Raw genomic sequence first — 23,956 nt, 5'->3', positions numbered from 1 at the left:
AACAATGAGGCGAGGCTATCGTGGGCTCGTTCGTCCAAGGCAAGCAGCTGGGTGGGTGACCTCTTTGTAGTGGATACAGGGAGGAACCTTGGGATCTTGTGGGGAAACATGAACACTTAGGTGAGCACTTTCAAGACACTCGAGGGCAACGCCGCTGCGGCCATGTAGAGAATATTCAAGTATATCCATCCAGAACGCCCTCGCATTTGTCAAATGCCGTAGCAACATACAAATAAGCAGATCATGCCAGCAACCGTCATATTACTGAACCCCACCCCCCGAAAAGCATGCATTTCGCATGCGAGTGTAATCTACATGTCATAACGTCCAGCTCGAAATCCTGCGCAGCATTAAAAGCACACATACTTTCCCAAACACGCCTCAAAGTCGATTAAGAGAGGGACTACTTTCGTCTCTTCTTGGGGTTGGGGTTGCGGTCACGGTCCTCGTCCTCCAGCCCGCTCTCACGGTCCTTTCGCTTGGCCTTCTTCTCCAGCTCATCCCAGTCATCGCCTTCTTCATCGTCGGAAGCTTCTTCCTCGGATGCATCAGCAGAAGCATCATCGTCGAATTCGGAGTCATCTTCAGAGGACTCGCTGATTTCCTCGAGCTCGGATCCACTGATTTCGAAGGCCGACTCCTCTTCTTCTTCATCGCCATCCTCATCGTCGCTCTCTGCAGCCAGGAATGACCACCCACCATCGATGAAAAACTGGTGAGTGTCTGCCGTAACAGTCTTTATAATGGTCGGCCAGTTGAGGTTCAGAGGACCTTCAGTAAACGCAATCTCGGAACTGTCGAGCCACTCTTTCACGTCGTCCAGGGATTCAACTGGAATGGTGTTGATATGTGCAGGTGCTCTAGTGAAGTCCTTGAACACGAAAACGAGATCAAAATTCTTGAGCCCAAATTGTACACGTTCCAGGTGGGCGACCTCGATATCCTCGAGCGTAACAACAAGGAATGGGGGTTCAGTAACCTGGATAAGGCAGTCGGTCGTGGGCTGGATGTAGACGTTGCTGCGGAACGGGACACCATTGAAACCAAGCTCCCTGATGGGCATGTCGACCTCGAGGGATTCACCCTTACCGGCCTCTGCAATCTTCTGCGCAAAGTTTTGGAAGAGGCGGTCGAGTTCAGCGCGACGACGTCGCTCCTCCTGTTCGGCCTCAAACTCGTCCTCGTCACCATAACGATACTTGCGCTTGCGATTACCGGTCTCGTCGAATTGGATATCCGTGGCTTCCCTGTAGAATTGGACATCCTTGGTCTTTTTGTTCTTGCCGCCCAAGATGATGGGATCTTTCAGATGTATATGAATGATGACAATGAGCTCGTGCGCGCAAGGTTGGAAGAACAAGTGACGGATATTGGAAAAAAGAACATCCACTCTTTGCTGACTGCTGAGAGGAGATTGGTAACGAATACCGTTCTGATGAATCTCGACTTTGCCAGGAACGCGCTTCCCTTCCATGGCAGGGCGAATGAAGACGTTATCCAACACCTGCGGACGGCGGTCTATTCAAGTTAGCGATACCCAGTAAAATCGAAAAATTGCCATCAACTTACTTCGAATTTCTACGAGCTTGTCTTGTTCAACGACATCCTCTAATTCCTTCTTTGCCTGCTCCTTCTTGGTGGCCTCCTTCTTCATGTTCGAGATGCGGTTTGCGATCTCTTCATAACGGTCACCATCCAGTGAACGGAATGTCAAGCTGCGGACGAACTGTGCAGAAGGATCTTCGAATGGTTGATCATCTTTCCGGCCTACACCCTGACCTGGTGATAGGAAGTTGATTCTAAGGAAGGACCACTCCCCTTCGTCGTTCTTGCTGGCGTTTTTGATGGTATGAATATGGAAAGGGACCGGACGACCCATAACAGGAAGAATGACGGTAGCAGTCTTCTCGTCGATGAAGATCTCCAAGTTCTTGACCTTGGATGGCAACTGGTTCTCCCGCTTGTACGATTCGAATTTCTTGAACTTCTTGACTTCAGCGCCATTTGGTCCACCGGTAGCCTCGGAGAATCTCGCAAGACCCTCCTTTTGCTTCTTAGCAGCGAGCTGTTTCTGATGATCTCGACGTTTCTTGTCATGTTCTTCGTCGAGAGCATGGGTGGTGCGCTCGGATCTCAATCTCGTGTTGGTGATGTTCTTGGTTGCAACAGCACCAACCTTGGGGTCTTTCTTCTCCTTCTTGGGGGTAGGCTTCTCTTCCTCCTCGTCCTTGAAGAAAAAGGATGTCGCGTCGAGTTCCGTAGGTGCATCACCAGTGAACACTACGGGCTCGCTTGAGGTGACACGAACTGTATCAGTGATGACGAGGGAGTAGTTCTTGCTCAGCTTATCTTGGGGATCGGGGTTCTCGATATCCTGGAAACCGGTCGTGATGCAGAGGGTCATTCCATCCTTCAAGCTCCTGGTGTTCTTGGCGTTCAGGAGCAAGGTGGGATCCTTGCTCTCGATGCCAATGCCGGCGCCGACGTTCTTCAGAAAATGTTTTTCGAGCTCGGGCTTCTTTGACTTGATGAGATGCAAAGCCTTCTTGTAGACATCACTCACAAGGACACCATCTCGAATCTCCTTGAGGACAAGATTGTGCACGGCGAAGAGGAGTTTGTAGTTGCTCTCCTGCGTCTTGTTGGGGTCGACTAGGAAGGTACGGGCGATGGCGGAACTGTACGACTTGTACCGCAGCCCCATGCCCGCAATGATGATGCCTGCGTGCAGGTTATCGTTGGTGGACTCTTGCTGAAACTTGAGGTCGTATTTGCCACCGCTCTGGATTGCGGGGCCGAGGAACCAGTCGAGGTTGGCAGGGTCGAAGTCGGATGGCAACTTCTGCTTGTTAGGCAGCTCCACGGTCTTCCACCACTTGGTGTCATCAAGCTTCTGGTCGACCTTGTTGGCAAGGGCGCTGTGCTTGACCTTCTTCTCCTGGTCGAGGACGTCGGACATTTGGTCGAGGAAATAGGGGTTCATCAAAGCGACGCATGCCTTGGAAGCGGTTCGCATGGCTCGCAGCTCAGTTTCGTCCTTGACGGAGAATGCGGCATTGGAGAGGGCAGCGCTGATGTCGGTCTGCTCGGCATCTTTGCACTTTTCGCCGAACACCTTTTTCCATTCATCCACGAAGGGGCCTTTGGACGTGTCTTTCGAGATGACTCCGACCTTGTTCTGCGGCGGAAAAGTCAGTCAGTGTTTGTTTGCTTGCTTGCTTGCTTGCTTGCTCGCATGCATGGATGAGGGGTCACAGCCTGTCACTTACGCCTGCAGCATTGATGGCGTCGGCGATCTTGATGAAGAGCTTCTCGTTCTCTCCAGCATCCTTGCCGCGGACAAGGACCTCGATGGGAAATCTGCCGCCTTTGAGTTGCTCAAGATGCTTGGCTTGGGGGAGGTCAGCTTATGGGTGGAAATGTGCGGGGACATGGGATGCCTGTTTTCCTTACCCTTCTTGGCGGTTGTGAGGACGTAGAGCGTGTCGAGTGTAAAGAGCATGAGGGTGGTCGGGAATTCATAGCCTAATAACCAGAACTTTTTGAAAGTGTTAGCGAGTGAGTGAGGAAAGGCAAAGGCACAGGCAAGGGGGGTGCGACGTACGTGCATGGCATTGTTCTTGTGAAACTCGGGGTTCTCCTCGACCTTGCCCATCATGACGAGGATGGAGGAGACGCCATTGAAGACCAGGTCGCCGGCGCGTTTGTCGTTCTTCCAGGAGGTGATGAAATGGTTGATGCGCTCCTGAAAGAGCTTTCCGTCGATCTTGATATCTGCCATCGTGATGGTTGACGCGACCGCAGGCGCGTTGATGGTAGATGTGGGACGGAAAGGATGCGTTGTTGATGCGTTGCGTTGCGTCGCTCGAGGGAGAGAGGAGGCTGCCGCTCTCTCGCAGAAGCTTTGCGATTGAGAAGGTTGCGTGTGAGAAAAGTGCTGAACTGAGCTTTGTCTCGGATGCAAGGCAGTGACGCGAAAAAGAGTGGGGCTGTCGATAGGGTAGGTTGCTACTGTAGGCTAGGTGGGCAAGCTTGCAATCTTGGCGCGTCAAGTTTAATGGATTATCAACCGCTCAAGTCGCGTCTCCTATTCTTCTTCTTCTTCTTATTCTTGTCTTCTCCTCTCCTATCGAAGGGAAGACCGTAACACATGTAAGAAAGGAAGGAACCTTCTTGACAAGTCCCGTATCTGTTATGCCAGGTCGTGGAACTTGGGTCTTGGCTTGTGTGCAATTGATCGATTCGACGACTTAGCTTTGTTGCTGCCCATGTGGTAGTTATGTGGTGCATTTGCATATTTTCCTTGAAAAACTCCTCTACTCAGACCAAGTCCCCAGTATTTGCTAGGGAGGTGCGCGTGAATTCCTTACATACACGGCAACGACTTATTGAAGCCCATCATCTTTATGGGAAAGAAGAATGAGCAATGTCAACCATACTGTTTGTGGGCTCTAGATGTATCTGGCCATAATGAAAGAATTGGCACATCCCACCATGGTCAGATGCCTAGCAACTTTACTCGCAGTTCACGACTCCGAACCGTTTGGGCCGAAATACTTGCTAGCTCTCTGGTCAGAAGCTTTAGAACAATGTTTTTCATGGCCTCGGTTAGTCAACGACCGAACAGCATCTCTTTGATATATGGTAAACATTCAGCAGAAAGCCAGTGGCTAGTATTGTTGGCTGTTCATTTCCAGGATCGAGGTTGTCGACAGATAGCCGAGACATGTATATAACATCTCCTTGTGCAACGATCAGAAGTACATCTCATGGAATAACAGCCTTCCTCAGAGCCGTTGCTTATACGAAAGTTAGAAATAAGCGGCAGGAACGCTTTGAAGAAACCACCACTTCACAGTGAAGCTGTTGTTTTGCTTCTAGAACAAACAGAAATGCGACCGGCTTTGCGCTTCGCTTCAACGGTATGATGCTTTATCACGAACCTTGTCAAACTGGTCCACGCATAAGTAACCTATGTAACCGTTGAGCACACAGAAAACCCTCTACCTGCAGAAAGGGCTGAGACGACTGGACGTTGAAATGGTATCCTGTTGAAACCCGTCATATTGTGCACTGATTTGGTTGACCAATATCTAGAGAATCATGGCTGTCGCAATCACTAGACCGGGACCGCAAGTGAATTATGAAGTAGATTGGCAATGACGGTGATAAAAGATATGATGATAAGAAACTGTTTAAATATATGTATAAAAGAGATGGCATGAATGTAGAACAGTTATTACCCTATTTTCGCTATAGCTATCCGCACTGTTGATGAAAAGGCCAATCATTGCCGGATCCCTTCTGAGCAAAGTAGCCGGCCGCGTCATAATCCGTACTCACAAGATGAACCAGGCGGCCTGCACTAACGTTAGCTGCAGATGCGAAGGGCATAATCACACGCACTGCAGTAAAGAGAATCATGCCATAAAGGAGACTCCCATAGAGATTGAAACCGGCCAGTACCGCCTCCAATTGCTTTTAAGCTGAGCAATCTGAAAAGTTGAAACTTAATGGCTGCACGTCTGACAATGCGGCCTTCGTATCGCGATGAATTCACCAAAGGAATTTTTGATGCCGATTAGAAACAGGCATGATGGATGACACATTCTCAACGGCCGAGCAAGCCGATCCATTATTGCCATGGCCCTTGATCAAGTGCCGTGCAGTAGGTTCAAACGTAGCAGCAGTATTGCCATCTCAGCAGCCAGCAAGTCACCACTCAACCAGTTGCAAATTACATACTCCATTACTCCGTACTTACAGAAACCATCGAGATCTATCGTGGGTCAGGGCAGGGATAGGACATTGGGTGGCTCATCCTTGTACAACTACATAAAGTCTAGGCTACACTAGCTCAGCGACCCCCCCCATGCACTCGTTTCTCACATTTTAATCGCCCAATCCCCTCGCTGAGCCCGTGAAGCCTTGACCCGTATCCATAATTGGTTGATGGGAATCTCTCAGACGAGGTGGGCAATTTGAGGCACAACCCATGTGAAGTACAGTATGTACTCCATGTTCTGCTCCACATGCCCGAATCGCTTAATCCTTTCGCGTCTTTGCCAAATATCTCAAGTCGGCAGAATCTTCCACTGAAGAGCCTACGCAGTTGATATCGGCCAAGATATTTTGCCCAAAAGACAGACTTGCGGGAGCGGGTGGTAACTTAACTAAGTCTTTGATGTATGTGTTTAACTTTCATTTTCTTGGTGTCGGAGCACGGAGCAGAAGTCAGTTAAAACTCGGCGACAGCAGCAATGGCAACTGTGCGTGCTGACAGATCGATTAAATCCAATTTCCCAGTCGACAGCAGCAGCACAAAGTTGAGAGGGGGCCTAGGGTAGGTCCATTTGCTCCTCAGTTCCCACAATCCAAGCATTCTCGGCTTGTTCCATTTATGATCTGCAATTCCTGTCGCCTCAGAGCAGCCAAACTGGCAGTCGACCCCCAGAGCCGCACGTCAAAACCAAAAAAAAAAAAAAACCGTTTAAGCAAACCATAAACGGCTGCAACCTAAAAAAAAATTTGTAGATATAAATAAAAAATTAGAATTTTGATAAAAACAACGATAAAAAAGACACCATGACTATTTCCCTCTAGACTAGCAATTAGTTTTACGAAGCGAACCATTTTGGCATGTTCCAGAAGCTTGTCTAGCTTCCGAGGCCACGCTGATAGCTGTATTCGGTCCCAAGGCAAATCCCGGGGCGGGCAAATTGGCAGTCCTGCGCCTGTAGTCTGAGTGAGCCAGTATACGGGTGGAAAGGAACGGTGGGAGTACTTGCGAACAACAGCAAGCGAAATCAATCTTTCGCGTCCTCAGCACGGCGCTAACCTCTGATGATCAGCACCAGCCAGAGCCAGCATTTCTAGCTCTGTCTGTTCCGCAGCAGCGTTTCCTTCAGGTCCACGGTCCAAGGTCCAAGGTCTGGCCTTCTGTGCGGCTAAACGTATCCATTCTTTCCTTCTACTGTCAGTCGACAATCATTCCGTCTTCTCTCCTTCAGACCCCTCCTTGGTGGTCTTTGAACGTCGCGAAGCTGCCACTCTGCAACGGTCGCCGAAGTTCCGATTTCGAACTTCGAACTTGGATACTATCTCTTCCCCCTTGGCCGGTATCCCTAGACCCTGTTTGCGACAGCGCGCCGCGCGTTTTCATCGCCCCTCCGATTCCGTCTCGACAACCACACTCTGCTCGTCCGGCAGTCCACCGCACCACGCCACTGTCAAGCACGGCACGAACAGCTCGACGTCACCAGGACATAGGGCTGGCTGTATTGCTCCGTCGGTTTTGCTGTACCGTAGCTGGTCCGAAAGTTGAGGTATTTCCAGGCAAAGTCGGCCCATCAATAGCTTGGAATATGCATACGGAACCGCGGCTTCTCAATCTTCTGTTCTAGTCGGGTTCGGCTGCAAAACTCGTCATGAGGGTTGCGATTCGGGAGCAGCTAGCAGCATTGGTACTGCTAGCTGTTCTAGTTTCGCTCGCTATCCTGTCGATCCCGACCTGGGTTTATGTCAATAAATTCGTCGTTGGCGTCGAGATCAATGCTCTGACCCTTGCGGCCTCATTGAAGGCGAGCTCCGTTGCCGCTGAAATCGAGCTACTACAGACGACTACCAAGACGATAGCGACGCGACTTCTTATCCAGGCCGCCCTGAGAACATTTTACGCTGGAAACACGTCAAGCGCGAACTGGAACAACGCTATGATTGATGTCCAAAGCGCTCTGAATGCTGCTAGCGATGGCTCAGCCAATCTACTACAAGCCAAATTGTTCTCTAGAAACACCACTGGAGAGCCGCATGGCCTGCTCAACGTCACAGTCACAGATTACGGCGAAATACTGTTGCCATACCTGGATCCCAATGGCTCGCCAGTGTATCTGGGCGACACTGAGTACGGTTATCCGTCCGGCCTCTTCCCAAATATAACCTACTACAACTCCACTACTCCAGATCCTCTTGTCAACGGTTCAACGTTGCAAGTTGCCCGTCCATGGCCCGATATCAGGATCGACACGGCCTCTAATGGACTAATCCTCGGCCCTTTGGTAGTCAATTCGAGCTACGCTTTGGTATCCCTAACGGTTCCCCTCAGGGACAATGAGAATGTCGGTGCTATCCTAGGCTACCTGACCATGGTATCCGAGTGCGCTGCTCTGGTTAATATCGTTCAATCGCGTGAAGGTCTCGGCAATAGCGGCTCTCTCCTAGTCATCGGACCTGATACCGGTTGGAACAGGTTCAGTAAGTACAATCAGCCAGCGAATAGTACCAACAATGCGGCTGCCAATTTCTCCGACGTGTCCGTCAAGTTCATACTCCCACCTGAGCCTGTTTCGGGTTACGCTTCCAGGCACACTGAACACAGCGTACGAGACGGTTCTTGGTCCACGTCGTTTGCAGTCAAGAGCTATCCTGCTGTTTTGTCGGCCTTTACGAACCGTAACGTCGCTACTAACAATGCCAGTAGTTTGTTGTCAACCACAAATGAGCAGGGCGTTAAGGTGGCTGTCGGGTGGGCTCGCCCGCAAACAGCTCTCGTGAACTGGACTTTGGTTGTGGAGCAGGAAGAAAGCGAGGCATACACTCCCATCCACACCTTACGAAACATAATCTTGGGCTGTGTTTTTGGCACCGTTGGGGTGGTCGCACTTCTGATTGTACCTTGTGCGCATTTCAGCGTGCAGCCAATTCGCAAGCTCAAGGCCGCTACAGAAAAATCGGTGGCGCCTCCTGGTTACGATTACATGGACGATTTAGACGGCGACGACGATCTAGATCCGGATCATCCTGCTTCTACTGGTATTTCTACCAGGTCAGAGAAAGGTTGGCTTCTCAGTCTAAAGAGGACAATCCGGGGCAAAAGGAGGCCCCCGCCTTCAGAACATGACAGCGATCCAAGACGACGGGTCTTCAAAATTCCAGGCCGTGTTAGGGACAGAAAGCATTACGTAACGGATGAGTTGACGGAGCTTACTGACGTCTTCAACGAAATGGGGGACGAATTGCTCAAGCAGTACGGCTCTCTAGAACAGAAGGTCGCCGAGAGAACCAGCGAACTCGAAATCAGTAAAAAGGCTGCCGAAGCAGCTAACGAGAGCAAAACGTTGTTCATAGCCAACATCTCCCATGAGCTGAAGACCCCGCTCAATGGAATTCTTGGTATGTGTGCTGTTTGTATGGAAGAGGACGACATCTTCAGAATCAAACAGTCATTGAAAACTCTGTACAAGTCAGGTGACTTGCTATTGCATCTTCTGGAGGATCTGCTTAGCTTCTCCAAGAATCAGATCGGACAGCAATTAAGTTTGGAAGAAAGGGAATTCCGTTTGGGCGATATCCGATCACAAGTGTTGAGTATTTTCGACAAGCAAGTTCGTGAAGGAAAGATTGATTTCAGCGTCACGTTCCTCAGCACTGATTTGGACCCAGGCAGAAGTCCTGAACGGGAGAGTATGGAGATTACGGATCCTAGGTTACCCGCCATGGGCCCGCAAGGTGTCGGTAGATTGAAGGATATGTGTCTTTGGGGCGATCAACACAGAATCCTGCAGGTTATGATAAATCTTGTCAGCAACAGTCTTAAATTCACGCCTCCAGGTGGCAAGGTGTCCGTCCGAATACGATGTCTTGGTGAGGTCGAACAACGCACCGACGAAAGCCGAAGCTCTTCGTTCTCTCGTAACTCCAACCGTCCAGGGCGCACTCGCCACCGGATGGGGTCTGGTTCCAACCGCTCGAATCACTCAAATAGCTCCAAGGGGACAAATACGCCTCAACCATATAACAAGGGTGGTACAGCCTTGTCGATCAACCCAATGGATCCGAAAGCCACACCTCATGTTCATATACGTGAGAGATCACCAACACCACCACCACCTGGTGCAAAATCTTACATGTTTGAGATCGAGGTGGAGGATACGGGCCCTGGTATCCCTGAGCACATGCAACAACGTGTCTTTGAGCCCTTTGTCCAGGGTGATCTAGGTCTAAGCAAGAAGTTTGGCGGTACCGGACTTGGTCTCAGTATCTGCCATCAACTGGCAAGCTTGATGGGCGGCTCAATTTCACTCAAGAGTACAGTTAATTTGGGCACGACGTTCACAGTGCACGTCCCTCTAAAGTATACAAGAGAGAGGTAAGGCGATCCAAAATCGGCACAGCATGGTACGTGTACTAACATGAGACAGAGCGTCTAGTACTGCCTCGAGCAGTGTCAAATCAAGAACACCCAGCGTGGTATCCGCTGGGGAGGGCGAACACCGGAACTCCATCCCGGGCAGCGCGACGGCCGAGGCCAAGGCTGCGGTCTTAGACCAGCAACCTCGACTTATTGGGCTTAGTGCACCATTCTTTGCCGCAAGTCCTGGTGCTGCACCAAGGCCGACAACTAAAGAAGATCAGTTGAAGGCGATCAACCGAGCGATGGCGGCCAAAGCTGGCGGTAAACTCCGTGTCCTTGTCGCCGACGACAATTCAGTCAATGTCGAAGTCGTGAGCAAATTGCTCAAACTCGAATCCATCTATGATGTTACCATTGCCAAGGACGGCCAGGAAGCTTATGATCTAGTCAAAGCGAATATGGAGAAGGATCTCAGGTTTGACGTCATATTCATGGACATCCAAATGCCCAATCTAGATGGACTCCAGAGTACTCGACTGATCCGAGAAATGGGATACGAAGCGCCAATCGTTGCCCTCACCGCGTTCTCAGAAGAAAGCAATGTCAAAGAATGTATGGAATCAGGCATGGACGAGTTTCTCGCGAAGCCTATTCGCCGACCAGCGTTGAAGCGGGTCTTGAAGAGATTCGCGACCATCCCGGAAGAGCCCGAGGTCGCTTCGATCCATACAAAGACTACATCGGAGAAGACATCGCCTACCGCGGCGACACACGCCTCTAGCAATGAAGCAGCATCCAAGCAGCCTGCGGTGACCCACAGCGAAGTCACAGCAATCAACGGCCATACCACACCACCCTCAAACAATGTCAATAGCTAATGATACCCCTTTTCCAGGTCCACGACCTGGACTTGCTTTAATGATAGCTTAAACAACCATCATTTGTTCCTTGAGTCTCAGGAGTATTTCGGGCTGTTTCGCCCTGCAGAATTGGAACGAAGGCACAATCTATAACAACAAAGCGATTGCAAGTCGACATACACACAGGCCAATAAGAAATCAAAACGGGTCCTGGCGAGGCGTCATGGCGTTTTTATCCGTACGGATATCACAAAAGGGGGCACCGGATATAATGTTTTTTGTCTTCCTTTTTTTTGTAGCATGCATGTAATTTGTCCCGAATTCGTCGGGGGGGAGGGGGTTACTTTCTTCTTTTCATGAACCTTGAATAGGTTGGCCAGCTCTGAGCAGCTCGATGCTAGGCTGTCCACATCACATACAAATTTGTAAACCTAAAGACCAAGTGGAGAGACTGGAACCTCTGCGTCTTCCCACCATTTTTCCTGTATCGGCGTGTGTCACTTGACTTCCGTGCTTGGCGAGCTTACAGGCTGGCTTCAGTGCAACTCTATGACCTCAAACCATTCATACTTTCGAATAATGTGACTGCTGTGACTGTGACCATCTATGAGATGAGCTGAACCTGCCAAAGCAATCAGCTCTAGATCCAGCTTTATGTTTGGGACACGTACAGACTTCAACAATATCACCCTTGACTCTCCCGCAGAACTTTGCAGCCCACGCTTAACATGTTCACACAAAAGAAATCCGTCCCATGGTTGTATAGTCTTGGATATGTCTTCACTTTACGGTCGACATGATGCGATCCCATCTCAGCATGTTTCGCTACAGCGCAAGTGCGTTGTATGTTTGATTACATGAAATGAAAACCTGTCTAGTTCTCGCATTCCTAAGGCCCTGTTATATTAATGCTTCGGATTCGTTGAGTGATGTAGAAGATAGTAAAAGATCACTTAACAACTTGTTCATACTTTTGGAGAGCTTGTAGAGAAATGACTTCACAGGTCGCAACTAAATATTCTCTAATCACTGTCTTTGCAGCTCGCCCACAGCTCGTAATTTTGCTTGTCAATACAGCGCTATTTTCTTTTTCCTTTTTTAAAATATTTTTTTTCAGATCTCTAACCACCGCAACAATGAGGCTTGTGACATTATTATCCGTCAAGAAACTTTCTTCTCTGCCAACAGAACGATCTCTGATTCCGGGCTATCAAGCAAATCGGCTGCCCTGGTGTTGGTACTGGTACTACCGGAACTAGGAGGCTGCCCTCCGAAGATATATTCTGATGAACCCCGAGCTCTGAGTTGACACATGATGGGACTCACACGATAGGCTACATTAGGTAGTATGTGCGGCGGCAATGGGAAATTATCGGGGTCGGCGGTTTGATTTCTAATGCGTCGCCGCGCTTGGTGTAAGGAGCTATACCGCTTGACGTGTGTGCGCGGTCGAAGACCGCACCGGGCTCCCTCTTTATGTCCTCCGAAATATTGGGAAAAGATTTTAGGGACGGAATACTCATCCCTCACATTGACATCTGTGAGGTGTCTTGTATTGAGGGCACTCAAGCCTCATCAGTTCCTATCTTTGTTGAAGTGAAGCCGGAATTTCCCCCGCACCGCGTTGGCATAATTGTCTGCAAAGTTTTCTCCTCTGTGGTCTGCTCTGGCACTGATACTGAGCTCACCAGGCTTCTCCATTCTTTGAGCGGCCGGGTGCGTACTCATGGCCTCTGTCGAGATGCCACCAAGCGATGACCTTGCTCGTCGTCCAGCGGGGGTGAATGAAACCAAAGACTTATTCAATTCCTTTCCGTTGTAGAAGAGAATGGAGCCTCGGCATCTTGATGCAAAGTTGCGATTTCAGGGTCGACTTACGCACTGGGAACTTCTTCATACTCGGCAAATTACCGACACAAAACTTTCACGAAGTTGTAGTAAACTGAACACTTTTTAGACCAACCATAATAACCAGTCTTGGCCAAGGTTATAATACCGGCTCCCTATTTAAAGCATTTGATAGAATTCCTAATTTCTGAGGTTTTTTCGGGAGTCAAATGTAGGCTAACTATAGTTTCGTATGCACTCCTTGCTCAATGAGACACCGTTTGGATTGGTATAAACCTCTTGTCCAGGACACCATTTGACGAAGATAGAACCTCCCGACATACCTGGCAACCATAGTACGACTCTAACCTTACAGAGGAAGACCCCGGAGGAGACTGGCAAATTCGAGGCATATTCTGATACACCTCTTCACGTCTGAAGCTATTCGATTTGAAAGAAAGGCGTCTGGTATGGGAGGCAATCCGCACCCAATGATGTGATTCGAATAGTGCAGCGGCTTACCGACCAATCATCTTTCACTGATTGAATCCACAACTTATAGCTAAAAAAGAAATCCAAAAGTTCCAGGCCCGGAGCTCGCTTTCTCACTCCTTTTTATTCAATTCCTTGGAAAGAATCGTCCAGATTACAGCCACAGGGTTTGACAACCCCAGTCTCACTACCACGATGTCGCCGGCTGCAGACCTAGATCTCGATGCCCCTTTTGTGCAGGATATTATTCTTGAAGTCCGGAGCAGTAAAATGAAGACAATGCCTGGCTTGAACATCCAATCCGGCATTGACAAGACGATTCGCGACGGAATAGTCTCGGTCGACCGACTTGGAATCGAGGGAGATGAGCACGATCCGACGTTCCATGGCGGCGTCGATAAAGCAGTTCATGGTTGTAGGCTCTCTCAAGTTCCCATCCCCCCTATTTTCAAGCGCGAGAGGTGACTGAGAAAGACCACAGACTGCTCGTCGCATTATCCCAAATGGCAAGCAGAGTACCCGGAAGCTGCATCGCGTTTCAAGCCTGGAGGTTTTGGGGAGAATCTGGTGACGGCGCACATGAACGAACGTAATGTGTGCATTGGCGACATCGTGAGCAGGACCCCCTTTTTCTCTTCTTTTTAATTTCAGATCGTCAAAGCACCTCCAGATATCCTCTTGCCAGCCCATCAATCACCATGGAATGAACATTTTGCTCCCAGATGCTGTGCGCATGTGATGACACAGAAGGGGGCTTTCATCCAGACTGAAGTGCCCGTCGCATCTTCACCAGTCTCAACAGAACCCCCCAGTCATCACCACTCTTTTCCTGTCATTCTGGAGCTGAAAATTGCCAAGTGGTCCTCTTGAATTTTTCTGCCCTCGATTTCCGTGCCCACTTCCAGCCATATGACTGCGACAGGTGATTGACAGCCCCGGGTCTCCACGATGTGACTCATCCGGCTGCCCGCTCCCAATTAGTCTTCGTCATCTTGGTTTGCTCCATTTGAAAGACCTTAGCAAGCCAGAAATGATTCATCCTTTCGTTTGCGTACTTCACGCCCCCACCCCCGCAGCAAGGTCTTCCATACTATGTGTCAAGTTCCCGTGCCCAGCGTCCAAAAGAAAATAGTCCAGCTAATCCGATCTCGCCCCGCCAGATCTCGGTAGGAGACCGCGAAACCGGCCTCCAGCTCCAGGTCTCCCTCCCACGCTCGCCGTGCTTCAAGCTGAACCACCGCTTCCGCCTCAAGAACTTCGCCCCGAGGACGTCCGCGCTGTCCCGGACCGGGTGGTACTACCGCGTGCTGCGCCCCGGCCCCCTGGAGGCGGGCATGACGATATCGCTCGTGGAGCGGAGGCATCCCAGGTGGACCGTCGAGCGTGTGCAGGAATACCTTCACAGAAACCAGGAGGATCCGGACATGAACCGGGAGCTCAGCAAGATCGAGGAGATGGGAGACGAAGCCCGCGGTGCCTTTGGTGAGTTAGTTTTTACGGGGTTTCTCGAAATCGTTGCTCTCCCTTCCGCTCCAGCCCAGACGGCTGACTGACTAACTCGCCCACGTCAGTAAAACGAGTGGCCAAGGCCGAGGCCGCTGCAAAGCGCAGGGAGAAGGCCGAGAACGAGCCCAAGGAAGAATGGACTCCCTACCGACTCGCGGAGAAGAGGCGCCAGACAGAACGCATCGCGAGCATCGTGCTCGAGGCCCTGGCGCCGGACCCCGAAGCGCCCAGCTACCTGCTGGGCGCGCACGCGCGGGTCCGGCTACCGAGCGGCCTCGAGCGGTGCTACTCGATCGTGTCGGGGACGCCCAACCGGTTCGAGCTGGGGGTCGCGCTGGACGCGCAGAGCCGCGGCGGGTCGGCATACCTGCACGGGGCGGCGCGGGAGGGCGACATGCTCCTGGTGTCGTCTCGCACGGGCGGCGCGATCGCGCCCGCGGGCCTCGCGTCGAGCCACGTCTTCGTCGCGGGCGGGGTGGGCGTCACGGCCTTCCTGGCGCTGCTGTCCATGTACAAGAAGATCCACTGGAACGCGGTGCTGCACTACGCGGTGCGGTCCGAGGCCGACGTGCCGTTCTCGTCCTCGCTCGCGGACCTCGCGCGGCCCGCGCCCAACAAGGACGGCCAGGTGGGGCCGAGCTCCGTCGAGGTCGTTCTGTACCGCGGGGACCAGAACGAGCGGATGGATGTGCGACAGATCTTCGCCGGCGCGGGCTGGAACAGCCATTTCTACGTGTGCGGGCCCCGGCGGCTGATGGATGCTGCGCTGGCGGCGTCGAAGGAGGCTGGTCTGGGTGACGACGAGGTTCATTTCGAGGCGTTTGGGGCTGATACGACAGGTGATCCGTTCGAGGCTGAGGTCGCAAACCGCGGGAATCAGATACTGAAGGTAGGGGCGGAGGAAACGCTGTTGGAGGTGTTACGACGGGAGTTTGGCAGCACGCAGATAGCGAGTAGTTGCGAGGTTGGAAACTGTGGAACATGTAAGGTGGCGCTGAAGTGTGGTAGGGTAGAACATCGAGGAACAGGACTACCAGAAGATGAGAAGGAGCAGGGACTGTTGAGCTGCGTTAGTCGCGGGATAGGGAGGATAGGCATCGAGATTTGACGCGTGTCAAAGGTGAACGAATGATATACACTGTAGTCAGGTGGACCGAGGGAAATATCTATTAAAAACGAAAACAAACTCCTATACCGAACGCCAAACTTCCATGATGCGATGACATCGCTCGTTCCTGGGTCCTCTTTTTCTTATGGGTGATGGGACCAAACCACCGCGGGGAATACCATTGTCCAGCGTCATCCTAGAAAGAGAGACCTTTGATAGGACGAGAAACATACCAGGGAAAGGAAATACACGAGAATAGTCATACAATCATCTCAAGAATCACTAGGAAGACAAGAAGCCGATGCCCTCTCTTCGAAGCTTCTGCACGTCAGGGGGCGCCTGGCGCGCGCTTTGCTTCCACCTCAACCATACTGCCTCCAAAGACGGATGTGCTGGCCAAACTAGGGCGCGAGATACTACCAATCAGACTGGTAGTACTATCCACCTGGCCTCTGCGAAGGCTGTCTGAACGTGTACTCTTGGTCGGCGATGAAGCGCTGGCCGGATTGGGTAGGTCCAGATAGACGTGGGTAGATCTTGACGGCTTCTGAACTAAAGAGCGGGCCTCGTCTCGTGATGGCGGCGCAGGTCTGGATTTCTATGCCAAATCGCGCCCCGTGGACATACCGACGGCGGGACCGCCCGCGCCAGATTTTGCAGCGTTGTTCGAGACCTTGTTCCAAGACAGGTAGGTGTGGTCACCGAGTTTCCTTGGCTTGATCAAATGGGTGACAGTGAAGATGGCACCGAGAAGGATACAGATACCACCGACAACAACGTAAGCAATACCCAAGAAGGGGTTCCTGCCGCCAATGACACTCTTGGTGGTAAATACGATGGACTTGGTGCCCTGGTATTCAACAGTAGGGAATTCTGCGAGAGCTGTTAGCACTTGTGGTTCTACTCGACTCGGAAAGGCGACATCAGACGTACCCGAGAGGATCTCCATGGTATAAGTTCCGTTCAGCATGGCAGTGGTGTCGTTTCGCATGTACAGCTTGCTGAATGTTGGCAGACCAGCAGTCCTCATCCACACCTGGAAAGCCTGGTTGTCCTTCAGATTGGGGGGAGGGACATCTTCCGAGTACTTTCCGTCGGGGTATTGTCTTTGCCAGTTGGGAGGCGGGCGAACCGAGTTCAGATCCATCCCGGAAGGATAGTGGCCATACAGCTCGTTGTCCGAAGCCCAGGCGATGTTGGTGTTGTTCTGCATGATGTATGTCTGGTTGGTGTCGCTGCTGTTGACGGCATTCAGCAGGACTGGGTTGAAAAAGGTATCGTTGAACAAGGAGTTGGCAATCAGTCCACAGGGGTAGTAGACAACCTGGTTCGCGTCCTGCGTCAATGGAGTACAAGTTGAATCCCTGACGTTTGCGGCGGTGACAGTCTCTCCCTTGAGCTGCTTGTCGTAGTAAGAGGCGACATATCGTCTGTGGTTCTGGTAGAAGTTGGTCAAGTGGTAGTAGAACAGCACGGGTGCGGCCATGTCCTCGGGAATGTTAAACTGGAGGGTGCACTTGGAGACGTTTTGAACAACGTGGTTACCGCGGTATGTGTGGTTGACAAGCTCGTGTCGCCAAAGGGCTTGAATGGGGGTGGTGGTATCTTTGAAGCTTGCCGTTATCAGACTGTCGTCCATCTGGCCAAAGACGGTTGTTGAGTTGGGGGCGTCGGTGTTGCATGTCGAGTAATCGATCTTGAGCTCTTGTACCTTCACGCCACCTGTCAGCATAGCATCCTACATGGTTGTTGATTTGACTTGATGCAATGCGCATACTGTTGAACTGGCCCAGATCAGCAGCCCGCCGATGGGCGCGAAGATGATGCCGATGGCGAAGAAGAGCGGCAGCACCGTCTTGGGTGTAAGGATTGGTCTGTTTTAAGAGAGCGGTCAGCTCTTTGAAGCCCGACGGGTGTCTTGCGAGGTCCCGGCCCCAGTCGCATTTCTGCGTTGTTCGTGGAGTACTCACTGCCACGCCTTCAATCGTTGTTGTCTGAAGGCGGTATCTAATCAGATGCAAAGTCATGGTCAGCATTCGTCTTGCATCTCTTCTCTTGTTCGTAGCATGCAGCAACTCGCCAGTCCGCCTCTCGCTCATTTCGCACTGGGGCTCACTCACTCGCTGGTCTTCTGCTCTTCTTCTTCTTGCCATCGACCGGCTTGTCCGGATCGTCGTGGGAATTCATCGAGTCGGTATGCCCGACACCGGGCGCGGGCTCGGCCATTATTATCGCTTTGCTGTCGATAATGGGTTTGCTGGTGATATCGTCGGAAGCAAGAAAACCAAAGATTTTCGTCCGTGGGGGAGGATGCGCGGTCGTCGTGTCGCGGATTAATTTACATGTAGGGAAAAGTAGTGTAAGTTAACGGGTTCAGCTCCCCCAAAATGCCATTGGCAATTAAGTTAACCTTTAGTCGGCTTGTCAGAGGGCGGGCGACTGACTGACCGGGGGGCCCTATAGGGGGAGGGAGAGGGGGGGGCCGCGGATTTGGGCTTTTGGTTGCTGCTGCTGCTGCTGCTGCTGCTGCTGCTGTGCTTGGGGTGCTGTCCAATTGGGGGCAGACTGGAGGAAGCACAGCCACACTCTCTCTCTTACTGTTGCTACGGATCCGTACATGCCTTTGCCAAGCTCAGTCTTAAGACTGACTACTGTAGCTTGCGTTTATTTTTGGAAAAGCCATGTTGCAAACATTGGTCACTCGAGATGCTAGCTGAACGACAGTTGACCACCGACAATTGCCCGATTTCAATCTGCCCGTCATGTTGTGTTCGTTTACTTGTGTCTTAGCTACCTACATCATGCTACATCTGTATATACAGCTGCTCCCCGGCGATTCTTCATTTAGAATTTTGCCCAAATTACTTAACATAACCCTCAATAACCCGTCTGTTGAACGATTGTTGGCAAAGCCAGCCGACCAATACCAGATGTCGCCAGCGACACCATACCAGTTGGCAACGACCTCTCGCCATTGGGACAGGAAACGGGACAGGAAGGAGAGCAGGCATGCTGATGCAAAATTCATTCCTTGTAGTAGCACGTACGAGACCGATAGGTCATGCAGTCTTAGCTTTCCCTAGAAATCATGCGCTAATCTAACTATCCGATCATTTCATTGCCCTGACACCTGTACTCCCCGCCAAATGAATCACAAACTTCCCATAATGCCCGTCGCCATGACCAACGTACTAGTTGCATACTTTGCATACTTTGCGTATTGTTGCATACACACATACACACACACACACATATATATATATATATGTACCTCCTGGTGGGTTTTCAGTTCCGTACCGGCAAATGAGACGTTTGGCTGCGAGGCCATTTACGCTTGTGCCAGCATTGCTATGGCCGCCACCATCAAGCCTGCGCTGTAGTAGGCGCGGTTGTCACGATCTTCTTTTGTTCAGGTTGTTGGTTGGTGTCGTTGCCTGGCCCATGCAGACTTTCCAACGATCGTTTTTGACCTTGACCCATAATCTGCTCCATCACACCAGCACTTGGTTTGGTAGTTGGAGGCGGCGCGGGACTTGCCGTCTTGGCAAAAGGAGGCTGTGTGACAACCTGAGGTAACGGGCTTACGGTTTTTGCAATCAGTCTGTCCTGCGGTATACCAGAGCTGGTGCTCGGCATAGCTGGGCTTGCACCCGGCGCGGGGGCCGGAAGTGAAGCTGATGCTGGCCGCGCAGGTGGAGCCAATTGTGCCGCCGGCGATGGAGCTGTGGCTTGGGGCGTTGCCGGTATCTGCACAAGAGCAGTTGCGGCATTCGGAGCCAGGTTTGTCTGACCGGCACCACCAGAGTTTGGGTGACCTACCGACGGCCGTGCCACTGAAACGGCCCCAGGACGAGCAATCGACGGACGTACAGCAGATATAGGGGGCTTCGGAACCGTAAATCCATTCGACGTGGCTGGAGTGGGCGTGAAGGTGTTCGGCGCCGCCAAGGTCTGGCCTGGTGCTGGCGAGGCAGACGAACCATGTCGAAATGCCGGCCCTGGTGACGCCTGCGAGGCTTGGGCTGGCGATGCCGTCGATTCTATCTGAGAATTGTATTTCTTTCTCACGTTGTTGATAATCTTCGTGACTTCCGTAACGAGGAGGTCATTCACTTGCTCCCACCCCTTTACTTTGCCCGTGTTCGGCAATCCTTTGGCTTGGTTGACAGCCGACTCCATAATCAAGTCAGCTTGCGGACATTTGCTTCTAAAAGTCTTCATGAAGTTGTCCCTGAAAGATGTGAGCGTTGACTCTATCTCGGCGTCGACAGGGGGCAGCGCTGCTGGGCTGGGTCTAGGCGCTGGTGTCTGCTGCTTCGGCGGAGGCGGTGCAGATACGGCTGCAGGTGCAGGTGCAGGTATAGGTGCAGATAGTGGAACGGTGGCCGGAGACGGGGCTGGAGCCGAGACGGGAGCAGGTGTGGGTGTGGGTGCGGGTGCGGGTGCGGGTGTAGGCGTAGGTGGCTCTGGAGGCTGTTGAAGAGGTTCCTTGTCGAGGATTTTAAGCACCTCGTTAGTAAGTCTTGATTCAACTTTTTCAAAGCCTGCAAGGGTTGGCAGTGCCGGAATGCCAAAAGCCTTGTTGATCGCAGTTTCGACGAGCTGCTGGATCTTGGCCTGGCTAATGTTCAACGACGATAACATCTTCAACATCTGCTCCTTGAAGGCTACAACTTTCTGGTTCTCATCGGGGTTACCAAGGGGCCCCCTAGAGCCAACAGACGTGACTGAAACCGCGCTTTGCGGTATTTGAGAGCTCTGAGCCGTTGGCTGTGGTATGGAGGTATGCTGGCCATGTATATTTGCTGTTGCATTGCCAGCGTTGAAATGAGAATTCGTCGTTGCCGTGGGCCTCTGATATGGAGAGTTGTAAGCACCTTGTGATATAGGTTGTCTCGGTAGTGCGGACGCGCCCGCTGCAGACACTTGGGCCGGAGATTGACTTGAAAGTTGCGATGCGTGTGATAGCTGGCCATTCATCTGAGCCTGAGAACCTGTGTAACTTTGGTGGTGCTGATTTGTAGCAGGTTGCCCATATGTCTGATGTTGCTGATGGTTTTGCATGACGTTGCTGGGCAACCCGTCGGCAAACTGAAGAGTCCCTTGCTGCAGATAATTCGGGTGGTGATAGTAAGGCTGCTGGCCCATTTGATGCAGCGGTCCCATCTGGCGTTCTGGTGTGGGGGCCTTTCGCTTCTTTCCTGCATCGAGATCGATCCCGTGAACCCTCTGCCAAAGACCCGTCTCTTCATTCTTTTTAAAGCCGTCGTTGCCGATAAGATTATGACGGACACTACTCTCCCATCCCTTGGTCTCCGCAGAGAAGTAGTACCAGGGGTACGCAGCTGTGATCCGTTTGTATATCTGCTTCAGCGATAGACCCTCAGGAGGTCCCGCTTGCAGGGCTTCGTCAATGAGATGAACATAGTTCTTGGCTGGCTTTTTCAGCTGTTCGGCGGAATAATCCTCAATCTTAAGGTCCAGAGGCGGAGATTTTGGCCGCACTTTCTTGTCCTTCTTCTCCCTTGCACGCCTCTCTGCATCCGAACCTTCTTCACCATCCGTCTTCCTCTTGGTGTATTTTCGTTTTTCCGGTCTATCTCCATCATCCGGTAGAGGGTTCTTTCTAGGTCGGCCTACAGGTCGCTTGATCTTCTCACCAGGAGGCTCCTGAGGAAGTGTCTTCCTCGACATCTGCTGAGCCTCAAGCTGTTTCTTAAGCAGGCGGCGTTCCCTTTTGGACATGATGCCGTCCTTTGGCGGGCGTCCCGGCCCACGCCTCCGCGGTATCACGAAATCTGGAGGAAGTTCTTCGCCCCTCTCGACAGATTGCAGAAGGGCAGCTGCGGTCTCAGCGTCCATGTAAGGCAGAATGAAATCATCGCCGGCCATCTCAGACTGATCTTCGATCGCCATGGTTTCATCGTCCGCTCCCAGTTCCGATTCTAGTAATCCTACCAATTCTGCCTCTGCTTCAGCTTCAGCGTCGGCGTCTATGTCCATAGGTCCCGCTTGAATTTCGGGTGCGATTTCGACGGCCATGTCAAGATCGACCCTGTGGTCTGGCGGTGGAGGCGGAGGTGGCGTTTGCACAATTTGAACGGGAGATGGACTGTCGGTATTGCGTAGGAACTTCTTCTTCTGTTCATGATCCGAATGTTCGAATTCCAAGCTCATCTCCTTGCCGCCGACGGAACAGCGCTTGCTAGAGGCCTCTTCCCCCTCGTGCACGTCTTCGGCTCCGGTCTTGCCAGTCTGGACGCCGTTGATTACGAAGAAAAACTCAACGTCCTTGATCTGAAGGCGACTACCACTGCGAATGGTGACAGGGTCGTCGGAGCCATAATGCACGTCATCGCAGAAGAAGCCGTTCTTGTGGAGCGCCAAACCTTCGAAAACCCCTCTCCTCTCGTTGAACTGGATCTTGAGATGTTGCCGGGAGATGCCTTTAGTTTTGGCTGCAATGTTCGGACCTGGAGAGTGTATACCAACGAAAGGAACGTGGGTAGTAGAGGGCTGGATGTTGCTGAGGTCAACCGCAGCGGCTCCCTCACTATGAGAGACATACTGCAGGTTCGATTTTGCGTTGTCATCCTGCTCGTCTTTGACTTCGGCCTCGTCGTGCAGAGAAGGAGCTTTTCTCCTTGGAGCATTGCTGTCGCCACCATCGGATTCTGGACCAAGCATGCCTCCCTCCTCACTAACATAAGATTTGCTGAATTTGCCTCGATCTAAACCCATGGGAGTAGGCGGGGGCAAGCCCTGTTCCTCGGCCTTTTCGCAAGCTTCTCTGTATCGAGTGGCGCGCCGTTCGTCTTTCCGGGCTTGTGCCATTGCCCTGTGGTCACGACCAATAATGACGGCGTATGTAGTCATCTGGAACACACTGTCGGCGAATTCGATTCTGGCGAAAGACTCGAGCTTTTGACTGGCACTTGCAGAAGCAGATTCGAAAGTGCCGGTGCCGGTACCGGTGCCGTCATCTTGACCAGCTTGGGAGATGGCGAGAGATATTTCCGAAGGCGCGATAGCTGTTGGATAGTCGGAGCCCATGGGGACATTTGCATTTGAGGCCATGGCGATCATGAAAGCGGCAGGGTCAATGTCGGTCATGGTGTTAGACCGTGACATCCTGCCGGCAGCAATTTGCTGTGCTGGGTATTCAATGTCGTCGTCGGTGGTTGCGACAGCAGCATATCCTTGGGACTGGGTCGGTTGCGCAGGGAAGGAATGGTCAAAACTTGGGAAAGGCTCCAACGCAAGTATATTGTGCTCGGTCATCGCGGTGCCCTGATGGGTAGAAACTTGCTCATCGTTAAGTCTCGGCAGGTCTTCGTCAAGCGCGTGGTCGCCATTGGTGCTGTGGATGGCAGTGACTGCCGGCGTTGAGAGCGGCGACACGGTCGGCGGAGATGGCATATAAATGTGCTCTGGTATGGCGGGCGCGATGGAGGCAGGCAGGTCTTGGTGACCGGCTGCTGTGCTTGTTGTGCTTGTGGTTGGGGAAGTTTGAGGTTGCGACTGCTGCGGGGCATGTTGCTGCAAAGTTTGGCCATCGACGTTGCTAGGTTTTATTAGTTCTGGCGCATGTGGAATCGTGTCGTTGGTGACGGTAGGAGCGACTTCTGGCGGGTTTGTGTCGGCATGGGAATCTGCCGTGTCAGTCTTTGGCAGCGTGGACGTGGACTTCGGTATGGGTGTCGCGATGGGTATGGATATGGGTATGGGTATGGGTATTGGCTCGGACTCGGGCTCGGGCGCAGGCGAAAACGAAAGCGCAGGTGCATGCGCAGGCGCAAACGGCGGAAGCGATTCTGAACTGTGGCCATTGGTGTCGGCCACAGCATCAATGGACGAAGTCATCGCTAGTCACCGCCTGACAGCTCGTTCGTCGGCCGTACCTTTGGTTTGGTGGTTGTCGCGACAGGACAAAGACGGGGGACTTTTTCCGTCGAGGTATTGGAGAAGATCGCTTCTCAGCCGACCGCCGCATCTAAAAAGTTCAATTGCCCGACAGGACAGCACAGGACG

The 23,956-nt window shown here is 52.0% G+C and overlaps 6 protein-coding genes across 6 annotated transcripts; 3 read left to right on the top strand and 3 right to left on the bottom strand.

The window, feature by feature from the left end:
• Positions 1 to 149: 149 nt before the first annotated feature.
• On the bottom strand, positions 150 to 3,920 carry BKA67DRAFT_560679 (FACT complex subunit-domain-containing protein). The gene is made up of 5 exons (XM_046102476.1): positions 3,605 to 3,920; positions 3,454 to 3,538; positions 3,270 to 3,391; positions 1,570 to 3,178; positions 150 to 1,518 (listed from the first exon to the last, which is right to left on the bottom strand). The coding sequence occupies exons 1-5, from the start codon at positions 3,779 to 3,781 to the stop codon at positions 404 to 406; spliced, it is 3,108 nt and encodes a 1,035-aa protein (XP_045959704.1). The 5' UTR covers positions 3,782 to 3,920; the 3' UTR covers positions 150 to 403.
• Positions 3,921 to 7,427: 3,507 nt separating this feature from the next.
• BKA67DRAFT_657379 (uncharacterized protein) lies at positions 7,428 to 11,010 on the top strand (the record flags this gene model as incomplete). The annotated part of the gene is made up of 2 exons (XM_046107104.1): positions 7,428 to 10,147; positions 10,200 to 11,010. The coding sequence occupies 2 exons, from the start codon at positions 7,428 to 7,430 to the stop codon at positions 11,008 to 11,010; spliced, it is 3,531 nt and encodes a 1,176-aa protein (XP_045959703.1).
• Positions 11,011 to 13,506: 2,496 nt separating this feature from the next.
• On the top strand, positions 13,507 to 15,925 carry BKA67DRAFT_515926 (pyruvate kinase-like protein; the record flags this gene model as incomplete). Its single annotated transcript, XM_046097766.1, has 4 exons — positions 13,507 to 13,726; positions 13,793 to 13,923; positions 14,472 to 14,793; positions 14,883 to 15,925. The coding sequence occupies 4 exons, from the start codon at positions 13,507 to 13,509 to the stop codon at positions 15,923 to 15,925; spliced, it is 1,716 nt and encodes a 571-aa protein (XP_045959702.1).
• A 598-nt stretch (positions 15,926 to 16,523) lies between these two features.
• BKA67DRAFT_591799 (ligand-effect modulator 3 family) lies at positions 16,524 to 18,151 on the bottom strand (the record flags this gene model as incomplete). The annotated part of the gene is made up of 5 exons (XM_046104763.1): positions 16,524 to 16,798; positions 16,859 to 17,663; positions 17,703 to 17,799; positions 17,896 to 17,932; positions 18,046 to 18,151. 5 exons carry the CDS (start codon positions 18,149 to 18,151, stop codon positions 16,524 to 16,526), a joined length of 1,320 nt encoding a protein of 439 aa, XP_045959701.1.
• Positions 18,152 to 18,462: 311 nt separating this feature from the next.
• Positions 18,463 to 19,193, top strand: BKA67DRAFT_560665 (uncharacterized protein). Its single transcript, XM_046102475.1, has one exon. The coding sequence runs from the start codon at positions 18,688 to 18,690 to the stop codon at positions 19,006 to 19,008; it is 321 nt and encodes a 106-aa protein (XP_045959700.1). The 5' UTR covers positions 18,463 to 18,687; the 3' UTR covers positions 19,009 to 19,193.
• A 95-nt stretch (positions 19,194 to 19,288) lies between these two features.
• BKA67DRAFT_657376 (uncharacterized protein) lies at positions 19,289 to 23,788 on the bottom strand (the record flags this gene model as incomplete). The annotated part of the gene is made up of 1 exon (XM_046107103.1): positions 19,289 to 23,788. One exon carries the CDS (start codon positions 23,786 to 23,788, stop codon positions 19,289 to 19,291), a length of 4,500 nt encoding a protein of 1,499 aa, XP_045959699.1.
• Between the last annotated feature and the right edge of the window lie 168 nt (positions 23,789 to 23,956).

This window comes from Truncatella angustata (assembly GCF_020726525.1).
Source record: "Truncatella angustata strain MPI-SDFR-AT-0073 chromosome Unknown BKA67scaffold_3, whole genome shotgun sequence".
Classification (NCBI taxonomy): domain Eukaryota; kingdom Fungi; phylum Ascomycota; class Sordariomycetes; order Amphisphaeriales; family Sporocadaceae; genus Truncatella; species Truncatella angustata.
Note: the sequence above shows the minus strand (reverse complement) of the source record. Positions and strands in the feature narration are given on the sequence as shown.

Excerpts from the sequence above, each read along its gene's own strand:
- BKA67DRAFT_560679 (XM_046102476.1), bottom strand. The coding sequence starts at position 3,781 with ATGGCAGATATCAAGATCGACGGAAAGCTCTTTCAGGAGCGCATCAAC. Across the intron at positions 3,392-3,453 it reads CCTCACAACCGCCAAGAAGG|CCAAGCATCTTGAGCAACTC; the intron begins GTAAGGAAAACA and ends ACCTCCCCCAAG. Across the intron at positions 3,179-3,269 it reads ACGCCATCAATGCTGCAGGC|AACAAGGTCGGAGTCATCTC; the intron begins GTAAGTGACAGG and ends TTTCCGCCGCAG.
- BKA67DRAFT_560665 (XM_046102475.1), top strand. The coding sequence starts at position 18,688 with ATGTTGTGTTCGTTTACTTGTGTCTTAGCTACCTACATCATGCTACAT.